The sequence below is a fragment of the Dryas octopetala genome, chromosome 1 (genome assembly GCF_963921425.1).
Source record: "Dryas octopetala chromosome 1, drDryOcto1.1, whole genome shotgun sequence".
Classification (NCBI taxonomy): Eukaryota; Viridiplantae; Streptophyta; class Magnoliopsida; order Rosales; family Rosaceae; genus Dryas; species Dryas octopetala.
This window is the reverse complement of record NC_141366.1, coordinates 10,586,966-10,605,532: the sequence shown is the minus strand read 5'-3', so window position 1 is coordinate 10,605,532 and position 18,567 is coordinate 10,586,966. Positions and strand designations below refer to the sequence as shown.

Here is an 18,567-nt window from a genome sequence, read left to right as displayed (position 1 = left end):
TGAAAAACGTGAACTGCCAACAAATTGTAAAATTGTTGTAATACGTACAAATTTTATAGTTAAAACTCTTCTGAAAAAAAAAAAAAAAAAAAAAGAGAATAATTTAAAACAGCAGTACATTTATTGCATTATATTCGTATCTTTACTCTTTAGACGTTTTTACTTTGTACAAGTAAGAAACAAAAAAACCTTTTATAGAGTGATTTATTTTAGTTGGTCATTGACGAGTTTTTTTTGGTCAAATCATTGACGAGTTGACTCCTGAGCTCAGCTCATACAGTCATACAACCTGACCTGGATCCCTTCACGGCTTCATGTTCGTTGGCGGGGGTTGACTTACATGTCGGCAGTCACGTGTGGCTTTCCAGTAAAAAAAAAAAAAAAAAACAATAAATTTTTAAATTCAAATAAAAGAAAATAAAAATCGCTCTCACTCAGACTCTCCTACAAGTCTCCAGCTTTGTAAATCACAATTCACTCAACACCATAATCATTCGAAGCCTCAAAGTTTGAAAACCCCGAACTCTCTCTCTTTCTCTATCTCTCTCACTCTGTCTGATTCATCTGTTGGTGTACCAATCAGCGAACACTGAATAATTTAGTGAATTTTGGACGGCTGAGATTGGTGGGTGGAGGAGGACAGGATGGCATCGGCGCCGTCGAACAAGATCGAGCGGGCCCACCAGATGTACCGGGAAGGGAGGTACGAGGAGGCGCTAGGGTTTTACACGGAAGCCCTATCCATGGCCAAGACCAATCCCCAGAAGATCGCTCTGCACAGCAACAGAGCTGCTTGCTTCTTGAAGCTTCACGATTTCAAAAAGGTTCATGCTTTTCTCTATCATTTTCTTCCTATAATAACAAAATATCGAGGAACCCTTTTTTTTTTTTTTTTTTTAAAGAAATTTGATTGATTATTGCTTTGGAATTTATGCTAAGTTGGATTATTTGATTGGTGAGTGACAATATTCATAGTTTAGTTTGATATGGCTTTTATATCTGGCATTTAGTTGTTTATAGCTTTCTTGATCAAACCCTTTAACTAATTTTGTTTTCTATGTAATTTGGAATTTATTTTGGCTATCACAATAATAATTGAATTCAGTTTGTTCTGGTGTTTGTTCTTTTCTGACAATTGATTTCTTAATTGACTTCATTATGACCATCTTAGGCAGCAGAAGAATGTACCTCAGTGCTTGAGCTTGATCACAAACACACTGGAGCGTTGATGTTGCGGGCGCAGACCCTGGTGACCCTCAAGGAATACCACTCGGCACTCTTTGATGTTAGTAGGCTAATAGAGATGAATCCGTCATCGGAAGTGTACCAAAACCTTCAAGCCCGTTTGAGGACACAAGTGGTATAATTCCCTTGTTCTTTCTACCAAATTTTTTTAAAATTATTCCACATAGGGTTTAAGATTATTCCACATAGGGTTTAAGATTAGGGGTTGTTTAAGATTGATACATAAGTTTAGTGGCCAACTATTTTACTATGCAATGGTTTGCATTTAAAATCTAAAATCGGAAAGAGCTCCTTTGTTCCTCTCTTTCCAACAACCTCTACGTTTTTGTTCATTGTTATTTGACACATTTTGTTCAATTATTTTCCATCATCATAATAAATTTACAATTATGAACATCATCATCATCATGATAAATGTACAATTATGAAAATCATCATCATCATAATAAATTTACAATTATGAACATCATCATCAGCAGCAGCAGTGCAGCAGGTGTTGAAATCATAAATTTGCAATTGTCAATTTCCTGGCTGTGAGTAAGAAGTTATTTTTTCTGCTTGAGGAAAGTCACTTGCTCCAATACCTGAATCCGAAGCAGAGCTAGAAGAAGAGGAAGAAGACGAGGATGAAGCAGAGCCAAATAGATATGGGGAGGAAGAGGAGCAATACGAAGGAAAAGAGGATGTATTTTCAGATGCAGGAAGGGATCAGTTTGCTGAGGTTAATAGGACTACCACTGTTGCTGATGTTATTCCCCTTAAGACACCCATAAACAAGGAATTTTCTGAACAAGGAAGGGATCCAAAAGGCAACTTCATAAAGACTACTTCCCTAGCTGAAGTTGTTGCCCCTCGTGCAGAGCACATCAAAGTATCATCTGAAAAAGAAAAAGGATGGCAAGCAATCCCGAAACCAAAGGGGCACTCTTCTCTGGACTATGCACGGTGGGACAGTGTGGAAGATGACTCTAGTGAAGATGATGACGACGACGATGACGACGAGTCTCAACCTCAATATCGATTCCGTGTAAGAACTGTTGGTGTCCGACCGGTGAAGTGAAGGGGAGCAAATATACACAGCCACAAAGCCATTACAGCTGAAACCATCCACAAAGTCAAAATCATAGTGAATTCAGGATGAAAAATTTCTGTTGGTTAAATATGCTTTGAAAGCTACAAGAATCCAGCTTTGACATGTAAGTGAGCTTGGCAAGTGTATCACCTTTGGAAAACAGGATTTTGCATTTTAGCTCTCTGGCTTGAGTTGGATTTATTGACTCTGTGCAGTTTATATTATGCTGCCGTTTTCAAATAATTCATGCTGTGGCACAAAAATAAGTGGAGGACTCGGTCTGCAAACAACTGAAATCAAACTTGTCCCGGTTTATTGGTTCTTACAGGGTCAGGTAATTGTTGTCTCTGTGATGTAATTACATGGTTTTGTTACTTTTGTAAATTGTTACTGTAAACTCGTATGAAAATTATGAAAATTGGAATGTTTCCAAGATTGCTACTGTCATTAAGCAACTTGGCGACCAGACAGATGATGTAAGCTTTCAACATTTAATTTATTTTTTTATTGCGTTTTCTGTTGTGTAAGTGAGTGTGGAGTTTATTTACTTTCTTGTAAATTAGTATTTGAGTATTCTGGAAAGGCTTGATTTCTGTTTGTGGTAGCAAGTTGCTCTGAATTAAAAAATAATTTTTTGAGCCACCAATGTGTCCACCCAAATAACAAGCAAAATCAAACCAAAAGTACTATAATAGATACCATTTCTCCATATTTTGAAACCTAGCAAAGGTTCTAGAATCTAGATACTAATAACAAACCAAGCCGAGTGCTACAACAACATTTAACATTGACACCAATACAAGCTTAACTTAAGAAGCAACATCTACAACAAAATGATGCAATTTTCATCCTCCTAATTCGAATTATTTTCATCAAGTACTGGCAAAGCTTGGTACAAAATCTCGGCTGCACGATCAAGCTCCTGCTCTGTTATGATCAATGGAGGCACAAGCCTAACAACATTGCCTTTTCCAGCAGTTAATATCAGAAGGCCAGAATTTCTACATGCATCCACAAGGGGTGAGGCAGAGACATCCAATTCAACTCCAACAATAAGCCCAAGACCACGAACTTCTTTCACATGTGGGTTCCCTCCCAGCTTCTCCTTTAAGATGTGTTTTAAGTAGCGACCTTTCTTAGAGACACTGTTCAGAAATTCGGGATTTGATATTTTGTTGAGAACAGCTAGGGCCGCACTACAGATGAGAGGTGCACCGGCAAAAGTACTTCCATGGTCACCGAAAGCAATGGCAGAAGCAACTCTTTCAGTCACCAATACAGCTCCAATGGGTAGGCCTCCAGCAAGTGGCTTAGCAAGTGTCATTATATCTGGGAATACACCATATGCCTCATGCGCCCAAAGATACCCAGTTCGGCCTAAACCACATTGAACCTACAGAGTGAGAGTAAAACCAGAACTATGTGAGTACTAATCAATATAATATAGCATCCAAAAACTGCAAAGAAGTGGAATCATTATGTTGCACTCTGAGTCTCTGGCTATGTATCAAGGACTTACCATAATGAAATTTGGAAATAGACAATTCCAAATTATGACTCATTTAGCATTCACAGTCCCAAATTTGTGAAAGCAGAACTTAAAGGGGCAATGAGAATGGAGGAAGAAGCTAATATGAGATAACCAGATGCATAAAAAATTGTGTCCTGTTGGAAGGGGGGATATATACCTTAGTTTTTTTTTTGGCCATTGGATATATACCATAGTTACTTGTGAAGAAATAGACAAAAGGCATATCAAAGTTAAAACACGGACCGATGCTTGAGGTCATAATCTCTATTATCCAAGGGATCAATGAAATGGAACCAATCCAATGCAATTACCACCCTAAACCAAACTAAACCAAAACCATTTTGGAGCAAACATGAAGGTATAAGACCAATGTAAACATACTGGCCAGAAAATACAACATCTAGTCACTTAAATTTAGACAATAGCTAAAGATAAAAAATAGCTGATTACCTCGTCGAACACCAGAAGAGCGCCAGCATCATCACAAGCAGTACGCAGAAATTGCAGAAACTCCTTTGAAGCACTGTATATGCCCCCTTCACCCTGGATAGGTTCGACAAACACAGCCGCAGTTTTCCCAGGCTGAATCAATTCTTTGGTAGCTTGTATGTTTCCATACTCTACAAATGTGACTCCAGGCATGACAGGCTCAAAAGGAGACCTGTAATGCTCTTTGCTAGTCAAGGCTAGAGCACCCATGGTCCTCCCATGGAAGCTGTTGGTGAAAGAGATGAAGTTTGTGGCAGGCTCTTTCACATCAGGATGAGTGTGTCTCTGAAATTTCCTTGCAAATTTAATGGCTGCTTCGTTGGCTTCAGTCCCGGAATTTGTGAAGAACACACGGTCTGCAAAACTAGAGCCCACCAGATGCGCTGCTAGCTCCACCTGCAGAGCAAGCAATGACTGCCATAAGTCCAAGCCAATGCTAAGGCCTAAGAATCAGAGACCCCAAAAAGAGAAACGACATCGTTTCCTCCCTCTCCAATCACTACCTCAAATTCTACCATTACCTTCACCACTGATATGATGATGAAGATGAAGATAACATAAAGAACTCATCTTTAGAAGCAAAGGGTTACAGAGAAACGACATCGTTTCCTCCCTCTCCAATCACTCCCTCAACTCCTGACCATCACCTTCACCACTATGATAATGATGATGAAGAATCATCTTTCTACTAAAGGGCAATCTTTTATTTATTTTTCCTACACTTTCTCGGCAACCAAACAGAGCATAATTCCAAAATCAAGATAAAGGCTTCGAACCTGAGGGATGGAGTAGTAGAGATTGCTGACGTGAGTAAGGGTACTGGCCTGATCAACCACAGCCTTCAACCAATCCTCATCGCCATGGCCGAGCGCATTCACCGCAATCCCCGAGCTCAAATCCAGATACTCTCGCCCCTCGGTATCGTACAATTTACAACCTTTGCCACTGGCCAACACCACCGGAGCTCTCGCGTAGGTCCGCACCAGAACCTTCGCCTCCGCCTCTATAACCTCCTTGCTCTTGGCAAACCCTAACTTCGACGCATTGTCTGGTGCTGCTTCCACGTCCACGCTGAGGCAAGCGGTTAAGGGTCTCCGGCCGTTGATCTGCCGAATGCTTCGGTTTAGGTTCGAGCTGAATCGACGGCGCAGGTTGAGCGGTTGAGAAATGAAGGTGGTGTTGGGTGAGACGTGAAGGGAAGTCATTCTAGTTAGGTGATTCGTTTGGAGAATAAGGAGATTTGGGAGGTGGACGTGGAGGCTGTTTGGCGGCCGAGAAAGTGAGGAAAACGCAGGAAAATAGAGAAGAAAATATCAGTTATTGTCCCCCACTCTCACAGAGTCAGAGTCTTCACTCAACCAAAGGTCCAAAACGCCCGCGTTTTTTAAATGAGAATTTTCATTTTATTTTTGTTTACACCCGGTTTTGACACCTCCGAGATTCGGTGGTTTTTTAACGCCACCATATTTCGTTTCCCAAACGGCGCCGTATTACATATCCTAAATCCCAACAGGACGTACTAGTCCCTTATAAAAAGGACAACTCTTCCTCTCAAGTCTCAACCGTTAGGATCAAGAAGCAAACGAAAAATGGGAGAGCGAAAGGTTGAGAGCAAGTATTATCCACCGGACTTCCCGTCCAAGCTGCCCGGAAGAAGAAAAGCCAGGGCCCAAAAGCTGGTGCAGAATATGCTTCCGATGAGGCGATGACCATCCGCTGCAAAACATGCGGCACTTTCATGTCAATGGGAACGAAGATCAATTCTCGCGAAGAACAAGTCGTCGGCGAGACCTATTTGAGTCTCCGAATTATTCGATTCTACTTCAATGCTTCAACTGCGCCGCCGAAATCACCTTCAAAACCGACCCGCGAAACTCGGACTACGTCCTCGAGTCCGGCGCGACCCGGAGATTCGCGCCCTGGCGCGATGAGGATGGAGGAGCAGAGAGGAGGAAAAGGAAGAGGGAGGCTGAGTAATTCGGGGATCCGATGAAGGTTTGGGAGGATAGGAGTTTGGATTCGAAACAAGAGATGGATGCGATTGCTGCTTTGCATGAGGGCTTTGTGGATCAATAAGTGAGTGCAGATGCAATGTTGGGTGATTGGAAACGCAGAGATGCAGAAGCTAAAGAGAAGAAGAGGAAGCAGGAAGAGGAGGACGAAGCGCTCGTGAAATCGGTGTTTCGTAAATCGAAGGATTGTGTTCGGAGAATTGCTGATGTTGATGATGATGATGATGATGATGATGGTGGTGTCCTTGTTAACTTGCAGAAAGAGCGTCCGAGAAAGCTGTTGCCGAAAAACCGGAGTTTCTTTTGCTTCTGAGTTTGTAAACAAAAAAGTTAAGAAAGCTTCTTAAGGTATATACCATATGATCTTCTTTTTCTTCGTCTTTGTTGGTTTTGATTACTTTGTTGGATTCTAGTTTTAATGTTCATGGTTTGGTTATTGGATTAATATGTGAATGTTGAAACTTGAAGGATTTTCAATTTTGATGTTGTAGCTTTGTGTTGAATGATATTTCGAATTGATGTTTTTTGGGAAATTTTATGAAATAGCTCCTTTGGCTTAGTTTCTTAGCGAAACACTATACAATCGGTCTACACCAACCCCAACGTAAAAGTTCTAGCCTATTTGCTTATTTTTTAAAGAGCCTCAAAGTTGTTCTGTACCACATGCTTTAAATTGAAAGCTTTGCTAATATTTTCTTTTTTGATCAATCAATTTTTTATTCCAGTTAGAAGGGTAGTGGAATTGTCTATTATGAGTTGGATCTGCCAAATAAAAAAAATATATATCAATTTCTATGTAGTGGCCACTGGCCACTGGCTAGTCTAGCTCATTCCTTTAACTATTGACCGAACCTAGCTGGTAAGTCACAACTTGATTAGAAGTTGGTAAAAGAAAAAATGAAATTAGAAATATTCAATTTAAAACATGAAGCTTTAACTAGAATAATTCAGCAATCAAGGCTATGCTATTTCTTTACCATCTAACACCAACTAAGCTTCAAATCTATGTTATTGATGAGTTTAACTCCAAATTATTTGAGTCTTTCACTTTTCTTTATCATTGACGAGTAAAGCAAAACTGAACTTTAGAACATTTATTTCTTAGTTTTGAACGCTTACTGTAATACAATTAGCCCATAAATATTATTTAAAACAATAAATAAGTATACCATTAAATCAAACAAGAAAATCAATATTTAAGATCTAGCTTGTATTAGATTATCTGCGGACTCAGCATCTCGATCACCAAAGTACATATCAGAATACATATCACTCATCTAGTATCTTTGAGAAATTTAATTTTAAGAAGGAAATAGAAACTGCCTTCAACATTTATTGTAGTCAAAAGTTTACTTAATGGCACTTTAATTTTCTTTCCATGTATAGAAAATGAGTAAACGTGTGTGTAAATGCTACCCTGGAAAGCATATATGTCCAAAAAAGTGGTCTTATTAAGAATTAATTTTCATGTGAAACAACCTTAATAAGACAAACAATGTGACATATAACTCAGCGTTTAAATGTCATGAGTCACAAACTTCATGCTATTTATACTGTCATATTGCTAAAGCAATTAGGAAAGCAAAATTAGAGAATGGCTTCACTAACAATTGTTAGAGTTGCTCCTTTTCTTCTTCTTCTTGCTATATCTTCATTCTTCCAACTGCATAATCTTGTTATTGCAGATGAGAAACTAATCCAAATAGAATGTCACAATGCTGAGGTACCAACATCCTGCATCGAGTGCCTTAAATCTGATCCCCGTGCTGAGAAGACTGACAAAGTTGGGATTGCATCTATAATCATAGATTGTCTAAGCAACCATGCCAAGACTTTGGCAACCAACATGTCAGACTTTGTTCCTCGAATCAAAGATCAGAATGAAATGGAAATTTTCAAAGCATGTAGCAAAGGGTATTCCACTGCAGCAAAAAAGTTATCTTCAGCAACCCTCAAGTTGAAGAATGGTAAGTACAATGATGCTGAACAGCTTGTCACTCTAGCGCTCAACTATGACCTCTATTGTTATGTCAAGATTAAACAGACTTACAAAGGGCGATTTCCAAGCAGCATAGCTTATGAAATGAGGATATATGAAGAACTCTCTGAGGCTGCATGTAGAATAATTGAAGGACTCTAATCAATGTAAAATAATTTGCAGTTTGTTTTACTCATCAATAATTGTAGATTTGAATCTTATAATTGGTGTAAGATGAGTGAAGAAATAAGATAGGCTTGATTGCTGGATTACTCTATAAAAAGCTTTATTTTCTCCTTTGTGGGAATGACAGTTTGTTATGGGCTTCTATACAGACTTTGGACCTTTCCTCAGAAACAGAATCACCACAATCTTTCTCGTTGTGGTAGTATTTTACTTATATTTTTTATGTTGATACTTGTGAATTGTGATAGCCTAAAGACAGGCCCAAACTCATGTTAGCAAGCCCATCAACTGCCTTGTTACGCTGCTGGATCACACCCTTCCCTATTAGACTTTTTGATTCATAAACAAAAAGCACTCATGGTTAGAAGAACATGACTCAAATCTCTACTTTTCATTACATTAGATTAACTTCACAACAAAAAGGAACCAGAAAAAAAAGCAGGGTTTGCAATACAAACCAGAAGATAGACCGGGAGGAGGAGTCTGACCAAAACCCATATTATTTCTTCATTGTCTGATACAGATAGACTTTTGGTACACTTGAATTGCCAAATTCAAATCCAGTTATGTCAGGTTTGGCAAAATGTTTAAACTTTACCCTGTACAGGGCAACATGCTAGGCAAAAGTTACCAGAAAGCTAGTAGAATTGAAATCTGCAAAATCCCAAAAAAATAAACCCCAAAACTTTTATCTGTCAATCAGAAAATCTGCCGTACATATGCAAAAGTAGGATTTATTTTGGTTTTCCCACTTGATTGTGTGAATTCTGTGCTACTGCTACCATTTCTTCGAAGTAGGCAAACTTATTGAGACCGTACGTGTGAAAGATGCATGTAAAAATCAAAACAACTTCATTTAGTGAATGCTGCATCATGTCATTTGACTCATGAACCCATGTGAGTTCACATTTCTTCCATAAAATCAAGGTATGTATGCCCAATTAATTGTTGTTTGTCCATATGAATCTTTAATAAATAAGTCAATATAAGCAGTATGAGGTCCACAACAACCGTTTAATTTTCAAAGATTACACAAAATGCCAACCACACCAAAATCAAACACTGACTTAAAAGGGTCATGTAAAATGGTGACACCACAGTATTATTATCTCATCTTATATATTCTATAAAGTTTTGGTCTCCTTTGAACACCCAATGGGGTGCTTAAAGTGGACCCGTGAGTTCTGATATTTTAACCCATATGGTAGAATCAATCCCCTAAGGCCTATTGCTATCGGTTGGCAGCCAAATGTGGCCAAAGATTGGACCAGTAGATATGTAAACGTGTAGTTAACTCAAACTAGTTAATGCAATTTGGATGCTAATGGCATCAGGATTTGACTTTTGAGTGAAAACTTCCACTTTCAAGCCCATGCAAACCACATGACAGATTGACATACAGTCACATATAATATCCAAAGCTTATTTTTGTGCATAAATGGTCTGGTTTTACTTAGGATATTGTTGCTTTCTAGCTGACCCTTGAAGAAGACTAATTATTAATCAATTTTGTTGGCCAAGAACTTGACAGAGTCTGAATTTTCCATTGTTTTAACAAAAAGGAACCACACAAACTTTGGTCCCCAATTGTTTGCTTAAGATTATGTGTTAGTCCATGCATTACATTGTTTGAGCAAAATTCAGGATGGACTTTCTTATATGCCCACATGCTATGCTGCAGAATTTCTTGTAAGTGAAAATGAATCACAGAAACCAAAAATTAATTTCTAATACACAACATAGATGGAATAAGTATGTGATTGAAAGCAAGAAAAGACAAATAAGGTAATGACACACTTATTCCTTCCATCTTTTACAAGAATAATATTTTCATGGGATTTGGAGAAATTTGTTTTTGATTTCTGCTGTTTGTTTTGTTTGCAGTGTAAAAATCTAGTGGAGGCTGTTTTGTTTGGTTTGAGAATCCCATTATTTCTATGCAGAGATATGATTGCCGTTTCCCAGGATTCCATATCCTAAGCAGGGATGTCATACTCGGCCTAGTCCCAAAGCACGCTCCCAATTTTGATGTTTTCAGTTAGATGTGGACTCGTAATTAGTTTACAATTTCAAACCGTCAACAATTCCATACACGTGGCATATGTTTCCACACTGTGGAAATTTACTGTAGCAGACAAATTTAAAGATGAAGAACTTACACCCTATGATGACAAAGATGAACTTATCTAGATTTAATATATGCGTCGGCATGCCATACAATGCCTGCATGGTGGACAAATCTTAATTGTTTATGATTGTGATTGAGATATCTAGCAATGCTGTACAACAGTATTTTAGGTTCAAAAGCCGAACTATTGAAATCTTGGCACACAGACAAATTGGTACATGACACAAGGTTTATTGTTGATCAATTATTTGTTGGTTTTCTTCCCCACTTTTAGGAATTTCATCCTTGATTAATAATTAATTATCTCTTAAGTTGTGGAAGCAAGTTAATCACTTTAACGACAAGAGTATTTTTTTTTTTTTTAATATTAAAAATTTGACCACATTTCTACTTGGCAAAACATAGAGAGACATTGGCCGCCTTTAGAGCGACTTTTCTTAGTCCCACTTTGACACGTTGTATCTTGGGTACGTAGCCTTTGCTCCAAGTCTATAACCGCCTTCCGCTCCCTCCCTCCCTCTCTCTCTTTCTCTCCCTGTATTTCTGCCATCAGTGGATTCATTTAAGCAAATTTCAGTTGAAACACAAGTGCAAATCTTCAAGTCTTTTGTTTCCTTCACTATTTTCCTTTTTGGGTGCTCTCATTTTTCACCATTTAGAAAACCCACTTCAGTAGTACATAGTTTTCGTGTACACAAGACTATTTCCCCCCTCCCCCTGAATCAAAAAAAAGAATGTGTTGGACTTAACATCAATTTAGAGCATTGGGGTCCGATTGGCAAGCCAAATGGACCCAGAATCCGTTTCTCTTTCGGGTTTACGCCAGGTGAGTGTATTAATTGCTCTGTTACATTATGTTCCTATGTTTGATTCTTTTGCTTTCTTTCCGTACTTGTTTGTCTCCTGGGAAAGTAAGTCAATGAGAAAAGGAAGGAGTCGACTTTTGAGTTCTATGGTACCATTTCTGTTACTGGAAACTGGGTTTTGTTGGTTTGGATTTCAAATGTACTTTTATCTTTATCTATGTGTTTTCTTCTGGAATTTTCTTGGCAACCAAACAACAGATGCATTTTCATTTTGTTCAGTTTGATACATTATAACTTAAAATTGATATGGCCTATGAGAAATGGAATCTCTTTTTTATTTTATTAGTAGTTTTTGGTCTTGGTATTATAAATGAGACTGAATATATCCCTTCATTTTTGTATTCTTGTTAGAAGATTCTGACTTCGTATTTCTTATTTGTGTTTGTGCATGGCATCCCATTTATTCGGGATTCACTTTGTATATAATTTTGGTCGAGGACTATATGTATTCTTCTTAAAGTTTTATATTTTATTTTGATTTAAGTTATTTTATGATAATTTTCTTCGTGGATTCGTATTTCTGTACCATTGGTCATGCATAAACCAGAACTTTTAGGTGCTTTCATCCTTAAATTCATGAATTCAATCTACCAATGTTAGTTTACTACTTCAATTCTAAGTGATCCTTCTATATGAGCATCATACTTTCTTTGGTTGAATTGAAGAAAGAGGACGTGAGGAGAATTTAGTGTCCAAAATGGGTGGGGTTTGATTTTTACATCTAAAATTGTACCTAGCCCTAATGAGTTTAATCATGGTTCTGTACTCGGTTAGCTCATAACATTGAGCACTTTTTTCTTAATTATGTTCTGCGTTTTTTTTTTTTTCTTTGGTTCTGTACTCGTTCACATTTGCTTTAATTTGTAAACATAATAACACCTGTCTTTCTTATTTTATCAGCAGAATTTGTACAAGACCACCCTATGCCTTTCTTATCAGAGTCTTGGTATTGTTTATGGGGATCTTAGCATATCCCCCATATATGTCTACAAAAGTACATTCACAGGTGATTTGCAACTTTATGAGGAGGATCATGAGATTCTTGGGGTACTTTCTATGGTCTTCTGGACTTTGACTCTTATCCCTCTTTGCAAGTACATTATATTTGTGTTAGGAGCAGATGACAATGGTGAAGGTGCTTACAGTAACCTGAATTATCTTATAGTATATCAGTATTTCAGAATATATATTGTTTGATCGTTGCTTGAAATTAGAGACTGACCTTTAATTTTACAGGTGGAACGTTTGCTTTGTATTCATCGCTATGCCGACACTCAAGGATGGGCCTTTTGAACACAGTCCATCCTGCACATGAGCGCATATCTTGTTACAGTTCGGAAATATCTACCAAGGATACAAGAATGAGCTTACTCATAAAAACATTCTTTGAGAAGCATAAGAGTTCTCGAATAGTATTGCTGCTTGTAGTTTTTCTTGGGACTGGCATGGTAATCGGTGATGGTATCCTCACTCCATCAATGTCTGGTATGATTTCTAAAATAATCGATCTGGCCTTTCCAATTGACCCTTTCTTCAATTGAACTTGGGAGTGTATTCGTGGTTCCTTTCTGCAGTCATGGATGTTGACCTAATGAGTTTTTGTTATATATGCTGGCAGTGCTTTCTGCAGTTTATGGAATTAAAATCAAATTTCCAGAGTTACATGAGAGTAAGTCAATCACAAAAACATATTTATATTTTGTGTTGTGACTACAAGGGTCCAGGGAGTTAAAATGAATATTTGAAATTTTGTGTAAAGATTTTAGCATTGACAATACATGGAGTTGCGAAGAGAAGGAATATAGTGCAGAATTATTTGTTGTCTGATATCATGCAATATATTCAATTTTATGAACTACCTTTTCTGATTGTATTCTACGTTCATGCATGGCAGATTATACTGTGCTCATAACTTGCGTCATCTTGGTTGGGCTTTTTGCTCTTCAGCATTATGGGACACATAGAGTTGGGTTTCTTTTTGCTCCAATCATGATAGCATGGTTGCTATGCATCAGTGGGGTAGGCATTTACAATATAATTCATTGGAACCCTCGTGTTATACGTGCTCTGTCGCCATACTATATTTATAACTTCTTTAAAAGAACTGGAAGAGCTGGGTGGAGTTCCCTTGGAGGCATTGTTCTTTGTCTCGCAGGTTGGTTGTAGGAAAAAGTTCCAGTATTGTCTGCATTAGCATGGAAAACCTTAAATTTTGCCAAGTCTATAACAGTATTTGGTTATGGCAGGTACAGAAGCAATGTTTGCCGATCTTGGGCATTTTTCCAAACTGTCTATCAGGGTACCTTATCTTCACCCTTTAATTTGACTCTCTGAAGCATAAAACTAGTTAATAGTTGTTCTTAAAGGATTTTTGGTTGTTAGATAATTTTCTCTTGCATCATAATTTTCTTTATTTTATAATTAAGAAGAAACACACTTTATCCATGCTTGTTTCTAATAGTACCACATGTTGCCTAAAATATAGCTACTTTTTCAGGTTTCTCATGTTATTTATTTATGTTGACTAGTTCTTCTGTCTTGCAGATTGCGTTTACAGGGTTTGTTTATCCTTGCTTAGTCCTGGCATACATGGGAGAAGCTGCTTACCTCTCCAAGCACAAAATGGATCTTCATAGCAGCTTTTACATGGCCATCCCTGGTAAAGTTTGAATAATATAAATCTAATGGTACATCAGCTAATTACTTTAGTGTAAAGTGATTCTTCTTTTAAGGAACTAAATTCTGATCCCCAAAAGGAATGATTTAGGGAAGTTTTGCTTGCACTTCCACTTCAAAGCACAGAAGTATTCTTCAGTATAACAGTTTTTATAGTATAGGGTCATTATTTTTAATGTTCAAGATATTATTAGCTTTGATATGCTACATGTAAACTGTATTTTTCTCTTAAAAGAAATGTACAAGAAAGGCATCTTTCTTACCTCCAATGCAACCTTTGGTGTAGTTTCTGAATCTTTAGAAGCCCCAGTCTGTGTGCATGCCTGTACTAGTTTTGGACTTCATCTGATCTTTTTCTTTTTAACTTTTCACTGCCATTCAGAGTTTGTATTTTGGCCGGTATTTATTATTGCCACTCTTGCTTCTGTGGTGGGAAGTCAAGCAATTATCTCAGCTACCTTCTCAATAGTCAGTCAGTGCAGGGCACTGAGGTGCTTCCCACGTGTGAAGATAAAACATACGTCAAATCAGATACATGGGCAGATATACATACCTGAGGTGAATTGGACGTTGATGGTGTTGTGTCTTGCTGTTGTTATTGGTTTTAGAGACACGCATATGATAGGAAATGCTTATGGTTTGTGCTCTCTCTCTCTCTCTCTCTCTCTCTCTCTCTCCCTCCCTCCCTCCCTCCCTCCCTCCCTCTCTCTCTCTCTGCACTTGTGTGTTTCAAAATAAGCATTTTTCACCATGTTGCATTTACAGGGCTTGCTGCAGTGATAGTGATGTTCATCACAACCTGCTTGATGTTTTTGATTATTAGCATGGTTTGGAAGCAAAATGTTTTTGCGGCATTCTTGTTTGTTGCAATCTTTGGATCTCTTGAACTATTCTATATTTCTGCCTGTCTTGCCAAAGTACATAAAGGAGGCTGGCTCCCCCTTCTATTCGCTCTAGTAATCGTGTCTCTGATGTCTATCTGGAATTATGGGACTGTAAAGAAAGAAGCATATGAGCTGGAGAACAAGGTATCCATGGATAGGATTCTAAGCTTTGGGCCAAGCCTAGGTATTGCAAGAGTCCCTGGAATCTGCCTGGTTTACTCTAATGTTGCCTTCGGTCTCCCCCCTATGTTTGCACATTTTGTCACAAACTTCCCTGCATTTCATCATACTCTCATCTTTGTGACCCTTAAGTCTTTGATGGTTCCAAGAGTTCCAGTTGGTGAGCGTTTTGTTGTTAACAGGATTGGCCCACCAGATGTGCTTATTTTCCGGTGTATTGTAAGGTACTTTTCTATAAAGTTTCTCTGGTATGAAGCTGAACTTGTAGATTTTGCATGAAACTTAATTCTGAATTCTAAATATTCTCAATCAGGAATGATTCTTGTATTTCTTACATGTTATTATGGTCAGGTATGGATACAAGGACGTGAGAGATTGCTACGACTTTGAAACCCAGCTGATTGCAAAAGTGGCAGAGTTCTTGAAACAGGAGAGCAATATCGAAGACATGGCAGTTAGAGGGCAGTCACCGAACTTTATGTCTGTCGCAGCGGGAAATGAGGTTAGTGGTGCCATTGCAGATCAGAGGACAAACGAGATTAGTGGAGGCATTGCTGAGCAGCGGAGAAAGAATTTGGGATCTTGTCAGGAGGTGAACGAACTCATGGAGGCACGGGAAGCTGGTGTGGCCTACATGATGGGCAATACTTATGTTGTGGCAAGTGAGGTATCATCCTTTGTGAAGAAGTTTGCAATTGACATTGTGTATGGTTTTTTGAGACGGAATTGCAGGCGTCCAGCAATTGTACTTGGAATTCCGCATACCTCACTGATTGAAGTGGGAATGCTTTATCACGTGTAACTATAGCATGGAGTAAATAAACTCAGAGGCAATAGAGAGGAGTTGATAGAGAAAAGTTGTTTACCAAGCTTTTCCTTGATGTATTAAAAAGAGGTGATAATGGATAACAAAAATATGAGGAAAAGATGCTTAGCTGTGTATATTGTGCAGGTTGTAATTTGATCATAGGAAAATTAGAATGAAGTACAAACAGTGTAAAATCCTACACTTCTATATATAGTATAATAAGAAAATAATTTTGGGGAAGAACTCATGCACATGGCATTTTCTTTTTGTTAAGCTAATTTAGACTAATCTACTCTTTGTTACATGTGTAATTGGGGTTGGATATTTGGTGTACTTAAGTGTCATTCAGGAAAGGTGTTTGCTTGACTTTTATTAACATCATGTAACTAATCCTAATCTTAAACAATACAAAACCATTCAGGGGTAAACAATAGCAGCATGAAAGACTGGTTTTCAAATGTCAAGGTCCAAAGAGGTGACCAGTGAGTTTTAATGCGTTTTCTTGAAAATGCATGGCATTGCATTAGTGAAGATAGAAATCAGCACAGATCATGCAACTTAGTTGCAAATGGTTGGCACCAACTGCCTGGTGACCAATCAATTGTGTGACCGTAAATCACTCTCTAACAGCAATGCCGTCCTGGTCAGAGTCACAAACCAACCTCACATTTTTGTTGCCTGCCAACATTTGGAGTAGCATTATATATATATATATATATATATATATGTGAGTATATCCCACTATATGAACCTAGCTTAACCCCAAGTGCATCCACTCTCTCTCTCTCTCTCTCTCTCTCTCTCTGCAAAAGGGTCATGTATTATTTATCTTTGGCTGCATATAGCATTTTCTTCAATGCATCCAGAGTCATATTTATTCTTAGTCTACTTCTCTTGGTTTCAATTTATGTCAATTTAGTCTCACAAAGAAGAAAAAAATTTCATGAATTAGCAGCTTTGGCTAGTGAGCAAAAGGGCGGGAATTTGGTTTATTTGCAGTTTCAAGAGACTGCGGCATATTATGATTCAAATGGTTCTTACTACAATAATTTTCGAAATCGAACTTGATGAGATGATCATGACCGTTGGTTTTGAAGATCAACATAAATGGATGGCTGTCATCTTCATGTCAATTGTCAAGTATGGAATTTGATAAAACAATCATGGCCAATAAATTATTATATTCTCTAAGCCAAATTTCCAATATCAATTGTTTAAACCTTATATGAGTAACTCCGATTTATAAATTTCAATAATAGAACGTTTAATTCGTACAGTACGATGAATAACACATTTATTTTATTAAAGTTGAAATTAGATAATAATATGATTGTTTGAGTAGTAGTTTTATGTTGATAAATTATGTCATTTTTGTGAAAAAAAAATGTTTTAATCATATCAAATTAAAAAGATTCCTTCAGAAAAAAGAAATTGGTATACAAAGAGCATTACGGCACTTAAAAATTCATAACGACCGTTGGAGCGTGCAACTCCACGGGACAAATGTGGAATTTCACACGCCATGAATCTGATTATCAGAAGACTCCTAGCCGTTACAAAAGCCCGCGATCTCGTGAATACCTGCATACGCTAGGGGTACTTTCGGAAATACAGTTTTCAAAATTTTCCAAATTCGACCGTTATAAAGACTTCAAAGCCTCTCGACCGTTTCAATAACCTCTCATCCCCGACTCTCGGTCACTGTATCTCTTTCACTCTCTCCCTACAAATCCATGGCCGACCAGAGCACAAACCAAGCAATCATGGAGCCAAAGCCCTCACACCCACTTCACCAAATCGCAGAGACACCAAGCCACAGGCTTCTTCTCAAGCAATGGCTCAAGGAAGAAGAGCTAATCCTCAACCGGGTCTCCTTCAAAGAGAACCAAATAGACTCAGTCCGCAAAGAGATCACAATGCTCTTCATCTTCTTCTTCCTCTTCCACTCCACAGCTCTCATCCTCCTCTTCAACGCCTCGTCGAGGGACCCACATGCGCTTGCTTGCCGGAGGTCGTGGATCCCATCGCTATGCTCTCTCTTCTTCTCTTTGGGCATCACTTGGGCCATAAGGTACAAGACTGACATGGAGGGTCACTTAGAGAAGCTGCTGGAGAGAGAGAAAGAGGATCGAAAGCTGTTGGGTAAGTGCATTGAGGAGCTGAAGAAGAAGGGTTTGGAGTTTGATTTGTTGAAGGAGGTTGATGCGCTTAGAAGGGCCAAGAGTATGAGAGTTGAAACCAAAGTGGTGAGGAAGTGGTCTGCTAGGGACTTCGTCACTCTATTTTTCTTCTCTATGTCCTGCTTTGTGATTGCTATCACGAGGGTTATCTTGTGTAACTAGGAATCTGACAATGTGGTCATTTTGGGATTGGATTTGTTAGTCTTAGATTCATTATGTTTTGGGTTCAATTGTTTTGGTAGAAGATTTTGGTTTCTGTCTAAAAAATTGGTGGGAAGCAGCTGCAGAATATTTTGTTCTGCGTTTGTAATTTGGGGGATTTTTACATGACA

The 18,567-nt window shown here is 38.2% G+C and overlaps 5 protein-coding genes and 1 pseudogene across 10 annotated transcripts; 5 read left to right on the top strand and 1 right to left on the bottom strand.

The window, feature by feature from the left end:
* Positions 1-473: 473 nt before the first annotated feature.
* On the top strand, positions 474-2,844 carry LOC147297696 (Tetratricopeptide repeat (TPR)-like superfamily protein). The gene is made up of 3 exons (XM_086240622.1): positions 474-824; positions 1,172-1,360; positions 1,814-2,844. Exons 1-3 carry the CDS (start codon positions 645-647, stop codon positions 2,303-2,305), a joined length of 861 nt encoding a protein of 286 aa, XP_086096748.1. The 5' UTR covers positions 474-644; the 3' UTR covers positions 2,306-2,844.
* Positions 2,845-2,991: 147 nt separating this feature from the next.
* LOC147297695 (acetylornithine aminotransferase, mitochondrial-like) lies at positions 2,992-5,715 on the bottom strand. Its single transcript, XM_086240613.1, has 3 exons — positions 5,114-5,715; positions 4,299-4,733; positions 2,992-3,710 (listed from the first exon to the last, which is right to left on the bottom strand). The coding sequence occupies exons 1-3, from the start codon at positions 5,540-5,542 to the stop codon at positions 3,171-3,173; spliced, it is 1,404 nt and encodes a 467-aa protein (XP_086096739.1). The 5' UTR covers positions 5,543-5,715; the 3' UTR covers positions 2,992-3,170.
* A 211-nt stretch (positions 5,716-5,926) lies between these two features.
* LOC147297694 (uncharacterized) lies at positions 5,927-8,172 on the top strand (annotated as a pseudogene). The gene is made up of 2 exons (XR_015121779.1): positions 5,927-6,697; positions 8,035-8,172. The product of XR_015121779.1 is annotated as an uncharacterized LOC147297694 (transcript).
* LOC147297693 (cell wall / vacuolar inhibitor of fructosidase 2-like) lies at positions 7,626-8,542 on the top strand. Its single transcript, XM_086240645.1, has one exon. It carries the CDS (start codon positions 7,944-7,946, stop codon positions 8,487-8,489), a length of 546 nt encoding a protein of 181 aa, XP_086096771.1. The 5' UTR covers positions 7,626-7,943; the 3' UTR covers positions 8,490-8,542.
* Positions 8,543-11,123: 2,581 nt separating this feature from the next.
* On the top strand, positions 11,124-16,287 carry LOC147297692 (putative potassium transporter 13). Of its 5 annotated transcripts, none has more exons than XM_086238541.1 (10): positions 11,124-11,467; positions 12,411-12,513; positions 12,744-12,992; positions 13,126-13,176; positions 13,402-13,662; positions 13,754-13,806; positions 14,052-14,166; positions 14,566-14,820; positions 14,949-15,471; positions 15,599-16,287. In XM_086238541.1, exons 1-10 carry the CDS (start codon positions 11,429-11,431, stop codon positions 16,047-16,049), a joined length of 2,100 nt encoding a protein of 699 aa, XP_086094667.1. In that variant the 5' UTR covers positions 11,124-11,428; the 3' UTR covers positions 16,050-16,287. The 5 variants fall into 5 exon arrangements, with proteins under 5 accessions (XP_086094667.1, XP_086094655.1, XP_086094664.1 ...); XM_086238529.1 differs by having other exon boundaries at positions 12,411-12,642; XM_086238538.1 differs by having other exon boundaries at positions 12,408-12,513.
* Positions 16,288-17,768: 1,481 nt separating this feature from the next.
* Positions 17,769-18,415, top strand: LOC147297691 (uncharacterized). The gene has a single exon (XM_086229856.1). It carries the CDS (start codon positions 17,789-17,791, stop codon positions 18,395-18,397), a length of 609 nt encoding a protein of 202 aa, XP_086085982.1. The 5' UTR covers positions 17,769-17,788; the 3' UTR covers positions 18,398-18,415.
* Positions 18,416-18,567: the final 152 nt, after the last annotated feature.

Excerpts from the sequence above, each read along its gene's own strand:
- LOC147297696 (XM_086240622.1), top strand. The coding sequence starts at position 645 with ATGGCATCGGCGCCGTCGAACAAGATCGAGCGGGCCCACCAGATGTAC. Across the intron at positions 825-1,171 it reads AGCTTCACGATTTCAAAAAG|GCAGCAGAAGAATGTACCTC; the intron begins GTTCATGCTTTT and ends TGACCATCTTAG. Across the intron at positions 1,361-1,813 it reads CCCGTTTGAGGACACAAGTG|TCACTTGCTCCAATACCTGA; the intron begins GTATAATTCCCT and ends GCTTGAGGAAAG.
- LOC147297695 (XM_086240613.1), bottom strand. The coding sequence starts at position 5,542 with ATGACTTCCCTTCACGTCTCACCCAACACCACCTTCATTTCTCAACCG. Across the intron at positions 4,734-5,113 it reads TCTACTACTCCATCCCTCAG|GTGGAGCTAGCAGCGCATCT; the intron begins GTTCGAAGCCTT and ends CTTGCTCTGCAG. Across the intron at positions 3,711-4,298 it reads CTCTTCTGGTGTTCGACGAG|GTTCAATGTGGTTTAGGCCG; the intron begins GTAATCAGCTAT and ends CTCACTCTGTAG.
- LOC147297693 (XM_086240645.1), top strand. The coding sequence starts at position 7,944 with ATGGCTTCACTAACAATTGTTAGAGTTGCTCCTTTTCTTCTTCTTCTT.
- LOC147297692 (XM_086238524.1), top strand. The coding sequence starts at position 11,429 with ATGGACCCAGAATCCGTTTCTCTTTCGGGTTTACGCCAG. Across the intron at positions 13,177-13,401 it reads ATTTCCAGAGTTACATGAGA|ATTATACTGTGCTCATAACT; the intron begins GTAAGTCAATCA and ends CATGCATGGCAG. Across the intron at positions 13,807-14,051 it reads TTTCCAAACTGTCTATCAGG|ATTGCGTTTACAGGGTTTGT; the intron begins GTACCTTATCTT and ends TCTGTCTTGCAG.
- LOC147297691 (XM_086229856.1), top strand. The coding sequence starts at position 17,789 with ATGGCCGACCAGAGCACAAACCAAGCAATCATGGAGCCAAAGCCCTCA.